The sequence below is a fragment of the Vanacampus margaritifer genome, chromosome 11 (assembly GCF_051991255.1).
Source record: "Vanacampus margaritifer isolate UIUO_Vmar chromosome 11, RoL_Vmar_1.0, whole genome shotgun sequence".
Classification (NCBI taxonomy): domain Eukaryota; kingdom Metazoa; phylum Chordata; class Actinopteri; order Syngnathiformes; family Syngnathidae; genus Vanacampus; species Vanacampus margaritifer.
This window is the reverse complement of record NC_135442.1, coordinates 1,840,590-1,858,197: the sequence shown is the minus strand read 5'-3', so window position 1 is coordinate 1,858,197 and position 17,608 is coordinate 1,840,590. Positions and strand designations below refer to the sequence as shown.

Genomic DNA, 17,608 nt, shown 5'->3' with positions numbered 1-17,608 from the left:
ATCCTTGCAAGGACCCTCTTCACAAGAATCTCATCTTTGATTTATTTGAACACGCAAAAGTTTATCATTTATAAATTAAGCCTTCAATAGGTAACTTTTTCTTAGTGGAAACGTTTGGCAATTCCTCAGTTTCTATTCAAAGCAACTGCATTGGTACATATTCTACTTTGTTTGAAAAGGAATGGTCGTGACATGAGCGTGTACCGTCAGCTCCATCAAGATCGGGTCGGTCACCTGAATACTCTCAAACTAAATCTGCAGTTTGTTTCATTTCAAATCCATTGTGGTGTTGTTCAGCGCCAAATAGATGAGAATTGTGTCCATGTCCCAATATTTATGGACCCGACTCCGTTTGGGAGATCCTTTCTTTCTCCAAATCATCTCACCAGTCATTATTTAGGCTGGCCTCTGTACTTGGTGGGGAAATTCCCGCCTGGCCTTCCTATTCGTCTTGCAAATGAGTCTCTTGTTGTAGCATCTGCACTTCACGCCCTCTGGAGATTGTTGCGGATGTCTTAAACAGTCGTTTCAGTGTCTTTCTTTACAACGCTCAAATTGTTTGGCTGGTCAGCTGCTGTTTTCCTTGGCCGACATCTGTTACTTAGTACACCAGTGGGGTCTAGTTCTTCTTCAAGACATTGTTGTGTTGTGGTTTGTGCAACACCTCCAATTGATTTTTCCACATTTGGTTGTTTTGCGAGCAGCTTGGTGAGCTAGCGGTTCGCACGTCTGCCTCACAGTCGAGAGATTCTAAATTTGAAATCACAACACCCCTGTGTGGAGTTTGTGTGGTCTTCCCTTGCTTGCGTAGGTTTTCTCAGGGTACTCCCGCTTTCTCCCACATCAAAGACATACGCTTTTAGAATTGTTTCGTTGAGTGTGTACCTTTTATGAGAATATAGCCCAATTTATCCCAGAGCATAAAAGGCATCTTTTCGAGATGAGAAAGAAATATTTCAAAAATAACGTATGATTATCCAGTGGTGTGCACGTCGGTTAAAATTCATCCTTCGTCAGCGGCCAGCCAGCCTGTCAGTCAGCTGGTCACTCCCCGTCATTGTTATTTTAACCGCGCTACCGTCATCACTAAATTAAAGTTCGCCACCGCTATTTACGACCCTCAGTAGAAACTGTTTACAAGGATAACAGCACACAATTGTATTTATTAAGAAACAGTTTGCACCAATTTACACACAAAATTATAAATTCTTAAATCATTATTGCTTTTCTCCAAACTGCCCTTCAAGTTATGGACGGTTCGGGTGACGGCCAAAAATCACTTTTGCCTGTTCTTATACCATCAAACGTCAGTCCACCAATCGTTACTGATCGTTACTGACTGCCTGTTGGTACTGACTGTCTGTCCCACCACTGATCACTTCACCTAATCCTAACCCTAACCCATCTTTTCCAGACGAGAAGATATATTATTTCAAAAATAAAGTTGCATAAGTATTATAGAGTATTTCCAATAAGGCTATATTGGATATAGATATTTGTTGAGGGCTGAACCGGTGAGAACTCTGACGCGTGTTGTAGCACTAAAAAAAATAAAAATAAAAAATGCCCGGTCGTGTGGTCAAAAACTATTTAATTCAATAAAGTCCAATCCTTTCCAATTATGTCCAAAAGGCAACGGCCACGTCAAAAAACTGTTTGCCTCCAAGGTTCACACACACCTGACGCTCATCACCCTGGGCTTCATTTAATTATTTCCTGGGGGCACAAACAGGTCTCCAACGCATAAAATTGGTCTGGTTCTAAAAGATTGTAAAATAACAGTTTAAGTACCATGAAACAAAACATTATAGTTAATTGGAAAAGTCACCGTTCTTTAGATTGTCCCGCAGCTGCTGCTCTTTGGCTTCTCTCCCACCAAACGGGAATGATGTCAAGGCAGGCAGCTTATATAGCGTCTAACTGGTGATTAGTTGATTGAAAACAGGTGCTGTTTGGCATGGTGTGTTCAGGTACCGGTGGGAGTGTGGGAAAAAAAACACTACTGAGGCAAAAAGTGTTCTTAACCCTGGTTACACCACCATGCGGTCAAACCCAGGAAAGGAAAAACAAAGAACACTGTAATATGGCTCCAACAAGTACGATTATCCAGTGGTTTGCACGTCAGTAAACATTCATCCTTCGCCAGCAGTCGAAATAACCGCGCTACCGTCATCACTAAATTACAGCTCGTCACCGCTTTGGACCCTCAGTAAAAACTGTTTACAAAGATAACAGCACACAATTGTATTTATTTATAAACAGTTTGGACCAATTTACACACAAAATATTAATTCTTATATTATTATTGCTCCTCCTCTCCAAACTGCCCCTCAAGTTAGTGACGGTTCAGGTGACGGCCAAAAATCGCTTTTGCCTGTGCTTACACCATTAGCGCCCGTCGGTACTGATTGTCTGCCCACCACTGTGATTATGTGTCAAAAATGCATTTATTCCCTCGTTAATTTTCTTCAGCAAGATCTTTCATCCTGACAGACAAACGAAATCCTTGTTTTACAAGGAATGCAACTTTTGCAACAATTTTTTAAACTCATTCAGTGCCAGCCATTTTCAGATCGTACATTACCCTACCATGTAAATAACAACGTACCTGGCTGGGATTCAATGTCTGGAGATTCTTAACTCTTTGACTGCCAGACGTTTTCAAAAACGGGTTGTCGCCAGTGCCAGCCGATTTAAGCATTTTGAGTGATCTTTCAAGGTCCAAAGAAAATGTTGTGTTTGGACTATGGAAACACACATCCAACCAAATGAAAGATTGGACTCTCATCTTTCATCAGAAAAAAAAAGTTTGTTTCTACCTTATTCTGTTCTTCAGTAATCAACAATAGAAAATGGTTACTTTCACCGAAATTCTCTGTTTTGAAACAAAAAACGGAGAAAAAGAGCTTTTTGTGAAACGATGTTATTTCATGCACTCTAGTGAATTGTACACTTCTTTTTGTCCATGAATGATGCCACAAACACCTAAATAGTGCTTTACTTCTGTAAAACGCTTTCACCAACAATGAAAAAGTGTTTTTTGATTGCAAAATGCGTTTATTTCCATTCAACAGTGTAACAATTTGACAAAACAATTTCGCAAACTATTTACAAATGTGTGCAACTGTGGTACTACTTACAATTATGTGGATGTTTCAAATACAGTTTTTCTTTTTGTAACGCTCTCCTGCGTGCAAGGAGACGCCAGGACTCGCACACAGTTTACTTTCACTTTCGCATTGGTCCGTTTTGCGTGCAAACGTTACACTTTCTTGACGGCCTTTTTTTCCGGGGAATAAAAAGCAAGTAGCAGACTGTACACACTTCCTCCGATGAATATGCATTGGACTCGGGGCACTCTCCGTCGTCCGATCGAACGTCCGCCTGTGCGTGCTCGGTTGCGCTCCGCGTTACGACACCGTCATAGCCGCCGCGTCAGCGGTTCCAATTTCGCCGTCAAGCTCGGATTCACCATCATCATCATCGTCATCAATGTACTCTTTTAGCGTTGGTCGATGCCTTTCGTCTTGTAAGTGTAGAGCTGCTTGCAAACGCTCGCCATTGCCCGTTCCCTCCTCCATCTAGCTCCATCTAACGTCTTCTACTGCCGCGTCAATGCTTTCCAACCACGGAGTCACCCTCATCTTCATCATCGATGATGATCATCGTCATCAACAATGTGTTCTTTTAGCGATGCTTTTGGTCTTTGAAAAAAACGTCTCGGGCGTGAGCTCCTCGCGACCGGCCGCCATTTTTCCTTTGTTTTCCATTCTGATCTCCTGCTCAACGCTCTAGCTCCGCCTCTACTGACGCCCACCCAATCTTGTCAAAAGAGAGTCATCGCTGCTCTCTAGGGGCCAAAAATAGTCATTAGGCTCACGAGACCTGCTTAAAACTTTCAGGAGAGCTCCGCAAGCCTTCCCAGCACCCGTTTCAAAAAAAAAAAAAAAAAAAAAATGGGAGGACGTCTTTTAACGTCTTTGGCGCTCCTCCGTAGGTTTTTGCAGAACGTCATTTAACGTCTTTGGCAGTAAAAGAGTTAAAAGACATGGAAATACAACTGTGGCATTGAAGAAGTTCACTTATACAATATAAATATGGAAAATGATTTTGCAGACTCTTGGGCAGTTTGTCAAAATGAAGACGTCACCCGTCAAGCTCTTCACGTCAGGCGAAACGTTGTACTCCACTGCTTTGACACGCTGCAGTTGATCTGCAGTTCTATAAGCCCGCCCGCCCGCCCGCCCGCCACCGTTTGCACGGAGCTGACACAATATCCTCCAAGGGTCCTCCGAGACGCGGCACACGGTCCCCGGCCTTGCACTTTACGCCGCAGCTCGCATTACAGTGGCTGTGCCTCAAAGTGCTCATCAGTGTCCCTTTCACAGCCATACAGTTTTGTGCTCAAAGTGTTTTCAGGGGGCTTTAGTGAGATTTAGTGCTAAGAAGTCATGGAGAGAGAGAGAGAGAGAGAGAGAGAGAGAGAGTAGTTGACTGACTAAAACATTGAGTGGACACAACGAGACTTACCAGGGGGAGGCCACAAAAGGTCCACAGTTGGAGGTGTTGTTATCAGTCAAGCTCTGAAGATGCTCGTGAGCGCAACCGCATCTCACTATTATCCTCTTAGCTCTCATGCTCGGCCTGTTTCTTTTCAAGTCCGGCCTCCATCTTGGATCTGTTGTACAGATATATCAGTCACACACTTCATCCTCATCATTTACTAGCCCGAAGTAGAAGTTCAGGGTCAATCTGGACTAATGGGACCACATGAGTTTTTCTTCATTGTTCCCAAGTCGAGTCTTTATGCTCTTCGGAAAGTGGAATCCTTTTGTCCCATTAGTCTCACTAACTGATTTTCTTCGGTCAGTGAGTCACAACCACTGTGTTGTGGCCAAGTAGTGAGAGATCATTAATTTTCCAGTTTCACTTGATTGGGCTGAAAAGAATGTATTTACTACAACTAATGCATTCGGTCAACGATGCTTTAGTGGTACAATTACAGTCATCGATGCAGCACGGTGTGTGTTCGGTTCCCACACAGCGGCCGTGTAAATGTGAGCGTCTTCACATTTTGGCGGTATGACAATGTTGAGCAAAGTCTTGCAGTTTCATAGAATCATGAGATTGCAATTATAGCGTGAAAATGTATCTTTGGAAATGTTTGGGTGAATAATTGTTTTCATTGCCATAAGCCTAACCCAAACATCAGAGAATATTTCGTGCATTAGTAAATGGAAAAAGTAAATAAATAATAGATTTTTTTCCCGATCAGAATCAAAATGCAGGACAGCAGTAAAAGGTCTTAAAAAAAACAACAAAAAAAACAATTATACTGCTGGTGAAAAGTTTGATCGGTTTTGAAACTGTGACATCTTAAAACCACGGTATACATTGAAACCGATAACCGGTCATGCCTAGTCTCTGTATGTGTGCCCCGGGACTGACTGGTGACCAGTCGAGGGTTGAAGTGGTCCACATATCACCCCGAGTCACCTGAGACGGGTTCCAGTTCACCCGTAACCCTGAACAAGATAAGCAAACAAATAATGTGTCTTTTGTTCAGCAGTAGTTAACCTATTTCCATTCATACAGAAAAGGTCGAAAGCCACGGATTCCTCTCAGTACATCATCAGCTTTATGTTCAACTCAACAGGCTACATTTCACGCCGAGGAAGAGTAAATTGAGACAAGATCATCATTATCTCAGTAGATTCAATAAAGGTTGTGACACTGTTGTAGGCAACACAGTATAATCTCAATCTCTCCCGTCGTCTTCTTTGTCACTTCCTTATTGTGGAGTAATAATGCACTGATGCTTCACAGCCATCCTTCCTGATTTTAATGATGTGTTTTATCCCCTTTGTCATTCTTGTTGTTTTGATGCAAGCAAATTGTGACGATGGCATCTGTCTTCTTGTTTTGGAAGTAAGACGCAATTCCCGAAATTTAGTTTGGGGTAATTTGATTACAGCCGACAGATCGTTGCAGTCACTAAAATTCAAGCAAGACTTTTTTTTTCCTTGCCTTGTACTCCGTCTGAATTCCTTAGCATGTTGCAGTGAGGTGGCGAACACATCAAATGAAATGATGCAACTTTGCCCAAACGTTAAAATGGAATCGGAGTTTATGACATGTGCCTGGGAAAACTACTTTACAGCATACCTTACGTCAAACGAACCGAGATCCTGCAGGTTTGCTTGCTACTGCTCAGTCAGGAGAAGCATGTAAGATAAAACGCATAGTAACATATACAAGTAGAGTAACTATATAGCATATACATGAAAATCATACTAACAGAGTATGTTAAATTTGGATAATATCCACAATGCTATTTCTTTGCCTTTGAATTATTTTCAACATAGAGTGCTGAGGTTTCATTCTTACTTTTGACATCTTTACAATAAATGTTTTCAAAATGATATTATGTCTGTTTTTGTTTGTTGTTTTGTTTCCGTATTGCATGAAAATTCATTTTAGCTGTTAACAATTTATAAAGTGTTGTTGATTTTATTTTATTTTTTTCCAAATGAAAGATCTTACAATGTTTTTTGTATGTGTAACTAGATTTTTTTTTTTTGGGGGGGGGGGGGGGTACATCCATTACATTAAAGAAATACTAATGTAATATAAACCTAGTAGGTCTCTGAGGTCTGCAGACTCAGGTCAACTAATGAATCCCGGGTGTTCAAAGCAAACACGGTGAAGCGGCATTTAGCTGTTATGCTGCACGCAAATGAAATAAGCTGTCAGCTCCGAGTGTAAATGCTTTTAATTCCAGGTTCAAAACCATACTCGTTTCCCGTACCCTTGATTAAGGTGTTTCAAAGCATTTTGAAAATCATGTTCTCCAAAATCTTGAGCTTGCACTTAAATAAAGGTGCTTTCCTTTATGTGACTAATATTGTGATCACACCAATAATTTTAAAGATTTTTTTCAAATGTTCATATTCTTTCATAATTAACTCACTTAATTGCTTCTATAGAAGAGTTCTGATATTTTCTTGAAAATGACGTGGGTCTGCTTACTAACTCGTGTCGTTTGTCTTCACTTACAGAAGCTGGCTCGGGATCAGGAGATGATGGTAAGATTGCTCATGCCTTTATTCTCCCACTGCTCTAATCCCACACACACATTTTTTTTTTTTTTTTTTTTAACAAGTGTCTTGCTCTGTGCTCACTGCTCACTGAAGCTATAGTTCATACAGCCGAGTTGCACTTACGGCCCCCAGCAGCATGTAAACCACCACTGTAAACGGTAAATCACATGCATTTATAAAGTGTTGAACTGGGACAGTTTTTAACATCCCTTTTTGCTGTAAAGCTTTCAACTCGACAACTCTAACTACTGGTGAATAACGTCTATATCGCTCTTCAAAATTGTATGCCAGGGGATCGGAAACCAGCTTGGGGTCAACAGAATCATTTCTTTTTTTAAGTGCAAATTTACATATGGGGACCAATAAAACAAATATAATAACTCCTCCCTGCATTAGCTTTGGGCTAATTAAAATATATGATTGTGATGTAGCATCACATTAATGGGATTGTGCGGGTTGTGGTATTCATGGTGAGCAGGGAGTGAAAGCACGAGTGACTTGAACTTTTCAAACAATTGAATGTCTGGTAGATTGCTTACATTCAAAGTTCTGCATTTGTCATTGGCCACCAAAAAATGAGCTCAAAAGATGTCATTGGGAAAATGATGAGGCATTTGCCGATGGTGTCAAATAATTTGTTGATGATTAAGTCTGATTAAGTCTTCGTCATTTCAGAAGGGTAACTAATCATCTGAAAGCCTCGCTTATTACTAATGTGCCATTCAACTAAAGCCCTCGATTTGTTGGCTAATCGACAAAAAAAAAAAAAAAAAAAAAAAAGAGCGAGCTGCTCCTGAAGTCGAAGTTGGCCGCGCACAGTCAATCATCGAGCCCACCTGTCTGCGTGTTTGCACGTGTGCATATATTTGCGCTTGTCCATCTCTTGCTGCCCCTTCTGTGTGTTTACGATTCCTTCATTATGTGCCGAAGCGCTTTCGTTGGCGCCTCGGCGAGCGTATGAGGCCGAGATTGGAAAAGAGATTATGACCCTCCCTCCCCAAAAAAAAGACGGCTGATGAAAGAGTAGAAATGAAACTAGTGCTTGATCAACCAGGAAAAGAGAGAGGAGAGAGCATTGACAAGAAAGAGCACAGGGCGGCTTGTCGTGGACAAAAGCAAATGGCCTGAGGAAAATGGCAAAAATAGATAACAGAAGTGAGGAAACAGGCAGCGAGAGATGAGGAAGAGAAGCGGGAGACAGCGATAAGAAAGCGAAGTGAGGCAACGGCAGATAACCGAGGACAAGACAATGTGGCCTCGGAACACAATACGTACATTTGTTATTCTGTACAGTACTTGCTGGAGATGCATCCGGCGGAGATGCGCGACAGTCGTGCGGCGAATGAAAATAATTCCCTTTGCTGCCCTTTTCATATCTACCCGAGAAATGAAGTTGCTTGTGATGTTAAGAAAATAGCCTGTAAAGTGATTTTTTATTTCAATTCAAGACATAAGTGGAGGGATTACTGGTGAACAGCGAGAGTTGCCTTTTCAGCGAATCTGGCTCTCTTCACCTCAAATTCAGAACGCGTTCGTGCTCCTGTGTTCCCATCTCAACGCAGTTTGAGGAAATGTTCCTTTCGGACGCCATTGCTATTTCCGTTTATTGCTATTGCCGAGCAATGTGAAACTACCATAAAGAAAGCAAAGGTAAGCCTCGTAGCGTTCCTAAAGAAACAACATGCGATGGGGAGAGTCAACCTCCCTCGCGCCGTGCTCTCGTCATTCAAGAGTTTTGATCGTCCCTTTAGGAACGCTACGGCGGCTTAACTTGCTTTCTTTATAGTCGTTTCACATTGCTCGGCAGAGAGCGAGCTGCCATTAGACGTCGCTACGCACTGAATGCGTTGCGACGTAAATAACAATGGCAGCGTGCGTTCAACTGGAAATGATTTTTGAAAAATAATTCTTATAGTTATGTTAGTTACAACCAAATAAATAATGTAGAGAAAATTAAAACAACCACGACTTCTTAAGATGGAACCCAATGAAAACAGCAGAGGCCCCAGAATTGAACCCTGTGGAACACCGTACGTTCCGTTATACATGTGTATTCATATTCCACATATTTGTCTGACCACTTTCTTTCTTTTTTTTTGCTTGACATAGTATGACAGGTTACAATAATAAAGAAATCACATGACGTACAGCCCAGCTCATCAAATTCTCTGCAGCACAAATAGGCCAAGCAAAGTAGAATGATCACCTGCAGCCAATGATCATCACAAAATCATTTGAGTCAGGTGTGTGTCTTATTGACCTCCACCAAACCTCTGCGGTTCGACCAAACCCAGGTTAAGGTACAGCACTTGGGGGCCTGGCATGAGTCATAAAGGTGAGAAAGGTAGAAACTCCAAGATGGCAAGTTCAAGAGTTTGAGTTTGCCAGTGAAATAGAAGCCAATCTTTAGTCCCAAAAGTGAATTTAGGTGCGGATGCGTTGAGATGGCAAAGGTGCGAAAGGAGATCAGAGCCGCTGTTGTTTTATGTGCGGGGTGAGAAGGTGGAGAAGGTTAAAGAAAGCGCTTGTAAAAAAGCGGGCAGGGCTGGCGCTGAAGAAAGCAACATGAACGGGCCATCCAAGGATAAAATCAAACGCATTTTAACGGCCAATGATAAATCTGCACGCATAAAGATCTGGTCAGCTGCGTAGCTGCCATGTTTATTGGCTGGATGCTTTATGTGTGTGTGTGTGTGTGTGTGTGTGTGTGTGTGTGTCCAAAGTGCAAGCAACACGTACACAATGCACAACACATTCATGCTTGCGAGCGTGCACGCTGCTTTGTGTTTGGTATGTTTTTTTTAATCGGATCTAGAGGAACATAAGTCAGCTGTGCAGGGAAATGGCCTTAAGCCGTGTGTCTGGTCACATGATCCCTTTAGTAAGCATCAGACATTTGTCCAAATCAAATTTTTTGTCCCAGTCTATTTTAAGGAAGTGGCTGAAAGGCCATTGCTAATAGCTCGCTAATACACTTTTTTTTATTGCTTGGCGCTTGAGATTCAATGACGTCAGATTTTTCGTATTCGACATTATTAAAGCGATGAATGTTGACTCGACATCGACTAATCGATGATGCAATTTATACAAAAGCTCCCTGAATGACTCTGGCGATTAATCGTCTTCATGTTAGGAACGCCGTGGCGGCGTGGTCAAGTCGACTATTTGGTTCAAACCCTACATTGCACATGCAGACTATCCCAACTACATCTATTTTCAGTGATGGGAGGATGTTTTTTTTTTTATTATTTTTTTACATGATCGTAAATAACCATCATTTTGAATATGAAATCATTTTTAGTCTGAAGTCTCGGACCCTGAGCCCGTTTCTTTGGCAGGACTTCACTGGCTCTTCATACATTCACTTTTGTTTCAGAAAGTAAAAAGCATGCTCTATTGGGTTTAGATCAGATCACTGACTTGACCATTGAAAAATCCTTGGCAATTTATTATTATATTATATTATTAGTATGGGATTTTTTTTAATGGGCTTTAGGTGAACTGATGAATACACACACGCTCGCACGCACGCACGCACACACACACACACACGCACATACACACACTCACCCACATACAAAAAAAAAATATATATATATATATACATATATATATGTGTATATGTATATATATATTTGTATATATATTTAAAAAAAAAACATTCATTAAATTTTTTTAATTTAAAAAAAAAAAAAAAGGAGAGCAATGATGATGTCAAATCGAATGAACAATACTGAGCTCTCCTGAGGAAAAAAAAAAGGAAGAAAAATCCTTCCGTTTTCTATAGTGCTGGTTTTCATCAGTGTTGCAGGTGTGCTGGAGCCTATCCCACCTGACTGCGGGTTACACTCTGGACTGGTCGACAACCTAAATCATTCAAATTCACACGTAAGGACAACTTAGTTTAACTCTTTGACTGCCAAAAACGTTAAATAACGTTTAGTAAAATCCTATGGAGGAGTGCCAAAGACGTTAAAAGACGTTTTTTTTTTCAAAACAGAGGTGAAACTAACCATTTTCTATTGTTGATTACTGAAAAACGGAATAAGGTAGAAACAAACTTTTTTTTCTGATGAAAGATGAGAGTCCAATCTTTCATTTGGTAGTATGTGTGTTTCCATAGTCCAAACACATAATTTTCTGTGGACCTTGAAAGATCAGTCAAAAATGCTTAAATCGGCTGGCACCCACGGCATCCCTTTTCTGAAAACGTCTGGCAGTCAAAGAGTTAAGAGTCTTGAATGAACTAAAGATGGCCACCACGTACGGGGAGATCATGCAAACTCAACAAAGGAAGCCCTAAGTTACATTTCAAGGTTTGAACTTCTCAACCGTGAGGCGTTTGATGCTAACAACAATTCCACCATACGGCTGGCCAATCAGTGGATGATGGCAGAGTTCTTTCTTGGGGAATGCAAGTGAAAACACATCAACAGAAGTCAGGAATGTCGTTGAGAAAATTGATGTGCCAGAGTCAAAATGTACAGTAAAAAAAGATTTGGTTTTGAGAAGCCAGAAAAACACCCCCAATGTACTGGAATCCTATTCGCTGAAATTTCAATCCAAATGTCGGGCAGCAAAAAAACTCAAAAGCCAAATGAAGTCAAATGAGTGGTTATGGTTCAGGTGCAGTGGATAGTTTAGCGTTAGCGATTGTATTGATGGGTTGACAGATGGTCGGCTGTGACTAACAACTAGTGAATGTCATCGACGAGCTACCCGTCCACCCACCTAACATCGAACCACCAACCTTTCAGCCATCCACCGTGTAAAAAAATCCCTCTATTTGTCATCAGAAGTCAAACAACACCAACAATTCTTCCCACCCACCAAACCTTCTGCAACACCCGCCACTGATTCATAGCGGTGACTTCTTGGCAAGTTCCGCCTACTTGTTCATCTTGTAACTTGTGCAAGCGAACGTTCAATAACTCTTGCTTTCAGTCAGTCCACTTGCTTTCAAGATGATATATTTTCTTTCATTTGTTGGATCCATTGTACATGTTCATCACTTGAACTCACATGCAGAGCCGTCTTGACTATGTGGAACTTTCAATTCAACTGTGCACTAATCAATTCGTCATCTGATAAAATAAAGTCGAAAAAAAATCTGACGGTTTAAAGATCCGTATATAAAGGAATATAATTCATCACTAATAGTGTGCCACTGTTGTGTCCTGGGCTTTACGTGATCCACTGTAAAAAATTTACATAACAGTCCGTCCTAGGGGGAATTTCTTTTCTCTTTTTTTTCTTTTTTAGACTGCAGCCAAGAGGTGAAAAAAATAAAATGGGGCAACCGAGACTCTGGCAATTCAGCAGGATGTAAAAACAGGATTGCGGTTTATACCCAAAGTCACATTCAAAAAGGGAACTACGGCCTTAATGCATTCATTTGCTTCACTTAAACTGAACGGATCTCCCTTTGGTTGTTTGTGCCTTTTCAAGTGAAATATGTTGCGAAAATCCTTGCGTCCCCAATCGAAGGGAGGTGCGAGGCAGCAGGTAACGAGTGCCTTTGAATCCCGCCGTGCCGTCGGAGGGCTGCTGGCACTCAAGTGACCTATTTCACGGCACTCTTTCCAACGCTAACTCTTATCTAAATGAAGCAATTTGTCAAGGTCAAAACAGTGTCCAATAACTTATCATAGCCATTTTCTGTCTGAAAGGGACTTTCATTAATCTGTTAAGAACAGGACAAGAGCAGGGTAATTACTCTTATTTATTACATCTCCTGAATGGCTGTCACTCTTTTGCGCCTTTTTAATTGTTTCTCATTCGAGGCTAATCTCTACATTGACGACAAACATGATTACAATGTCTATCACGTGGGCAACATCAAGCGTGCAAAGTCAGCACGCGCCGCCTGTTGTTTTCACCTTTTCTCTTCTTTAAAGGTTGACTAATAAAAAGATAAACAGTAGACCTAATTGAAATACAATAGCATGATTGGGGTAATTAATCTAATGATCAGAACCCTCCGACATTATGGATCTGCAAGCACTTCATTTATTTGAATTAATTAACTGTGCTGCACTTGTCAATCCAATAGAAATTGATCGCGCTTTGTTGGGGTGCGCGGCAGTGCGGGGAAATGAGCCGACTGTACGTTGGCACACTTCAAGTCTTTTGCCGGCTCAAGAGCATCAGCCGTTTTCGGACCATTTTTTTTCAACAATTATTTTTGTATTCGCCCACATTTTTACAATATTTTTCGCAATGAGCCCAGATTGTGGTAACGAGCATTTTCACTGGTGGATGCAGCACTTCATACACTACACTGTGCAGCATGTGGTACATGGCAAGGATATTTTAGTTAACGGAAACTAACAAAAAAAACTAAAACTAACTAATTATAGCAAAAACGTCCTTCGTTTCAGCCCTTGTTATTTAATTTATTACATGAACCTTTGGGGATGATTTTAAAGACGTTTGAAAGTGTGTCACACAGAGGTGATGTCATCTAGCAGCAGCCAATGGATAATAATAATACGTAATATGTCGCCTTTCACAATTATTCATGCTGTACTGCACTGACAGTTTTTAAGAGTTCAGGAGAGACGGTGACCTCATTTATCTTGTCTGACTGTGAAACTATTGGAGCAAGAATAGATTAGGAAAGAAATATCTGGATGACCTACGGTTCCTCTGATGATTGTTTCGTCCCATGACGGCCCCCAAAACCCCCTCCGACCACACGCCCACTCCCCACGCACCACCATTCCCGCTGCGATGGCTTCTACAATAACGAGTCGCTGCCCCAGTCACCTTGCTATTGCCATGGTAACCAAGTTAGAGGTTTATGGAAGTGAGTAATCTTGCCACTTTGTGGCCTCACGATAAGGTTCACCACTGCCAGGCCACCCACTTGTCTGTGTGTATTTACGTGTGTGTCCTATTTGGTCATTTGATGCCACGTGTCTTCTAACGCACGCACGCACAGAACCTGAATCTTGCCAATATGTTCCGCCCTAATAGGCAGGTGAAAGCCGAAGGGCAGATCGGCTCCCAGCCTCATTTCGAAAGCCTGAGCCTCACTGAAGTTGACATTCTGTGCCGATATCCGCAAGTTTAAAGAGGAGCTCCACCGTACTGATGGGAGCAGTTTGGGATGGCGAGGGGAAAAGTTGTATTTCTTCAAAGTTGTTGTTTTTCTTTTCTTTTACCCTGTGTTAGTTTACAGTGAAGAAAATGACCGCTTTTGCCATATCTCCTTTTCTTGTCAAGGCCGAGGAAACTGTGGAAGGATGTTTACGGTGAAATTGCTGCTCATTTTATGTTCTTGGAACCAGTGGGAGTGCATTTGCTTTAGTGCTTTTTGTATTGTTCATATGTTAGCCACAGCTATTAGCAAGTGTGTGTGGGGACCAGGGTTATAATAGTTTGGGAATTTTCATTTTAGTTCGTTTTTATTTCGTTTCGTTTTTTTAAATGTACTTAGTTTGAATTAGTTTTCAAGGTGGTTCTGTTCATTTTTATTAGTTTTTTTTTTATGCTCAGTTTTAGTTTAGTTTTAGTTGTTTTTGTAATGTGTATTACTTGTGCGCAATATTTAATACAGACCATGGTAAAATGAAAAAAAGTAACACATTTCTTACATAGCGTTGCATTTTGGCTGAAAAATCAGGGGTCCATTTCACAAAGCATGTTCAACAAGCACCGAGACTGAACCCTGAACAGCTAGTTGACATGCCCTGAGATAGGAAACTCTGCGTTTTCCGTTCCAGGACAGCTGATTTGAGGTAGTTATATCAACGCAGAGTAGTTTCGCCTGGCGTTGCCACTACACTAAAAAGTCCACATGTTGAAAATTGTTCCCAAGTTGAAGTGAATGAGATGAAAACTCGGAAAAACAGGAATTTAAGGCCCAATCCCATGACTTCCTCTTCATAAAAAAAATCCCTCTAGGAATTGGGAACGTACTATGGCTATCCAATCCGCTACGTCTTTACCTCGAGCAGCCGCAGCTGCATGCCGGTTGTGACGCAACGGACGAGACAATAGCGAGCGTTTACCAAAACACACAACTGTGCCAATTTCTGCCAAAGTATAGAACATTCGATAAAACCATCATTACTAATGACATTCAATAAATATTAGTACACTTACATTTACGCGTCTCCTGCATTTAGTTATTTCCTTTTATTTATTTATTTTATTTTTATTTTTTTGCATTTAGTTATTTCCTTTTATTTATTTATTTTATTTTTATTTTTTTGCATTTAGTTATTTCCTTTTATTTATTTATTTTATTTTTATTTTTTTGCATTTAGTTATTTCCTGGTGTCGCCATTGCTTCTGCCTGTGTTACCGAGGGGGTGTGACTGTAGTAAGGGAGAACCTAAGGAGGTCGGGATCTATCTTCGTAAAAAGGGACCTGCAGCCCTCATCTCTAACCCTCCCCCGCTACATTTTACGGAGAATTGGGAAACTCCGTTGTCCGCGTGAACGCGCATTTATAAAGGGGAGGGACAAGAGGATGGGTAAGAAGGGGCAGTATTGGGATTGGGCCTAAATGTTGGAAATGAATGAGGAACGTTGGGGTAAAAAATGTAGAATTATATGGAATGTACCCAGTAATTGGTTGTGGTGATGCGGGTTCGCTCCTCTGTGTCGAGAGAAATGTTGCCGTCTTTTACTTGCAATTACAGCACCTACCCCCGGTATATTTTATTTTTGTCTGTATGGTTTGTGTGCCTATGAAAGCCCTGGAAATGTGTCAGCAAGGTTAAATGAAAAGGTTGGAAATACCTTTCATAGTTGGAAAGTCATGGAATCGTTTAGTTATGTGGCCCTCAAACACAGAAGTTGGCCCACCCTCTGATGGATCAGGTTTAATGCGAGCCCTATAGATTCTATAGAGTAGGCATTAAAGCCGATCCCCCTCACAGAGCATACGTTCATGTGAAAGGTTTGGCAGATAAGCCTTTATTTTGGCTCGGGGATAATGTTGTAATCTGGACCGAGGGGGTTGGGATCTGAGAGTGAAATCATAAGATCCCTTCATCTATACATGCTCGCTCCCTCTCGGCGGGGACGCATCCAATCATGCCGCTCTGAAATTATTATTAGCATTTCCATCGCCTCGTTGGAGCGGGCGCTCAGCGGGCCTCGCAATGAAATGAATGCAGACACTAGCCGGCGTGAGAAGGGAATCGAAGTGCATCAGAGCTATGAGTGGAGCTGGATGAAGAGCGGGACGGTGAGCCTGATGAGAACGGCGGGGTCACCTTTGGGCCAGACCTCCATCTCACCGGCATTAGGGATTTTATCGTCAGATATATATTTTTGTCATCTTGAAAATAATGCGGCAGAGGTGAGGTGGGAAAGATTGCTTTGCCCCGCAGAAAGAAGGACGGGGCTGACGAATATTGGCCGCGAGAGATGGGAGGATATGACCTTTTGCTGTAATGGCAGGATTTGACTGGGATTTAGAGAGGGAGCGCGGGAAATGCCTGGCCACTTAAGGTTTTTAGACATGCTACGTGTGTGTGTGTGTGTGTGTGGGCAGTTGTTATGTGGGGCTTCGCAAAACTTACAGGGGAGACAATTTGCAAAGGAGCCCCTCATAATATTAAATAAATACACAGTAAATGCTGCAGAGTAAATTTGACTCTATACAGACTCAGTTTTAGAGTAGGCAAATATTTACACTTGGATGAGAGTAAAATAAAGAATTGAAAATAAATAAAAGGCTTGAGAAACAAACTCACAACCTTTAGCTTGGGAGCCTGCCACACATCTCCAAGAGACATTGTTTTTAGAAGTCAGGAAGATTCCAGCTGACACGAGCGATATACTAACACACAGCAAGAGCCTGTGCGGCTCAGGCAGTAGATCAGCAGTTTCCCAAGCTGAAGGTCGTAAGTTCACTCCTCAACCCTTGAGTGACTTGTATTTATTTTTTTCAATTCTTTATTTTACTCTCTTCAGGGATGTGATTTGACCAAAGTGAAATTATCTGAAAATTTAGCCGGGGGTCTGGGGGCCGCTGGCACCCAGCTAGGTCCAGGGCAGTGCCCTGGTGGGGGGACACGGGGGGCAAAGCCCCCTGGAGCTCATGGGTTTTCCGTGTTTTTAAGTACTTTCAATGCACTCACATGACAAAGAAATAGACAAAACAACAGCATAAATTTTCAATGTATATTGAACTATCCCATATAAAATGGCAGTTTTAGTCAACTCAAAATCAGTCACATTCAAAAACATTGGACTGCCTTTGCTTTTAAAAACTATCACTGAGAATATCATCATATCTAACTAATGTGATTACTAAGTTAACACATAAATAATGTTGAAGAGTTCAAATTTCATGACCAAATGAAAATAACTCATATTAGAGCATACCACAAATGTCTTTGTTATAGCAGAAGATGTTATCTGTCGGAGTCATGTGCATACACGATGAACTACAACAAAAAAAAACAAAAAAAAAAATTTTTTTTTTTGGGGGGGAAATAAAAAAAGCGGAATTCCACGAATTAGCGGAAAAATCACATCTCTGTCTC

At 41.3% G+C, this 17,608-nt stretch overlaps 1 protein-coding gene and 1 long non-coding RNA gene across 4 annotated transcripts in view; one reads left to right on the top strand and one right to left on the bottom strand.

Moving 5' to 3' along the window:
- tmeff2a (transmembrane protein with EGF-like and two follistatin-like domains 2a) overlaps nt 1–17,608 on the top strand; it is a 100,932-nt gene that overhangs the window by 39,646 nt on the left and 43,678 nt on the right. Inside the window, exon 4 of the mRNA XM_077579427.1 lies at nt 7,059–7,085. Within this exon, the coding sequence (XP_077435553.1) occupies nt 7,059–7,085 (27 nt within the window). The remainder of the gene's footprint in view (nt 1–7,058; nt 7,086–17,608) is intronic.
- The window catches only part of LOC144060178 (uncharacterized), a 95,485-nt gene that overhangs the window by 46,866 nt on the left and 31,011 nt on the right, over nt 1–17,608 (bottom strand). For all 3 annotated transcript variants that reach the window (XR_013295863.1, XR_013295864.1, XR_013295865.1), the window contains one exon: nt 4,531–4,678. This is a non-coding gene — a long non-coding RNA (uncharacterized LOC144060178). The remainder of the gene's footprint in view (nt 1–4,530; nt 4,679–17,608) is intronic.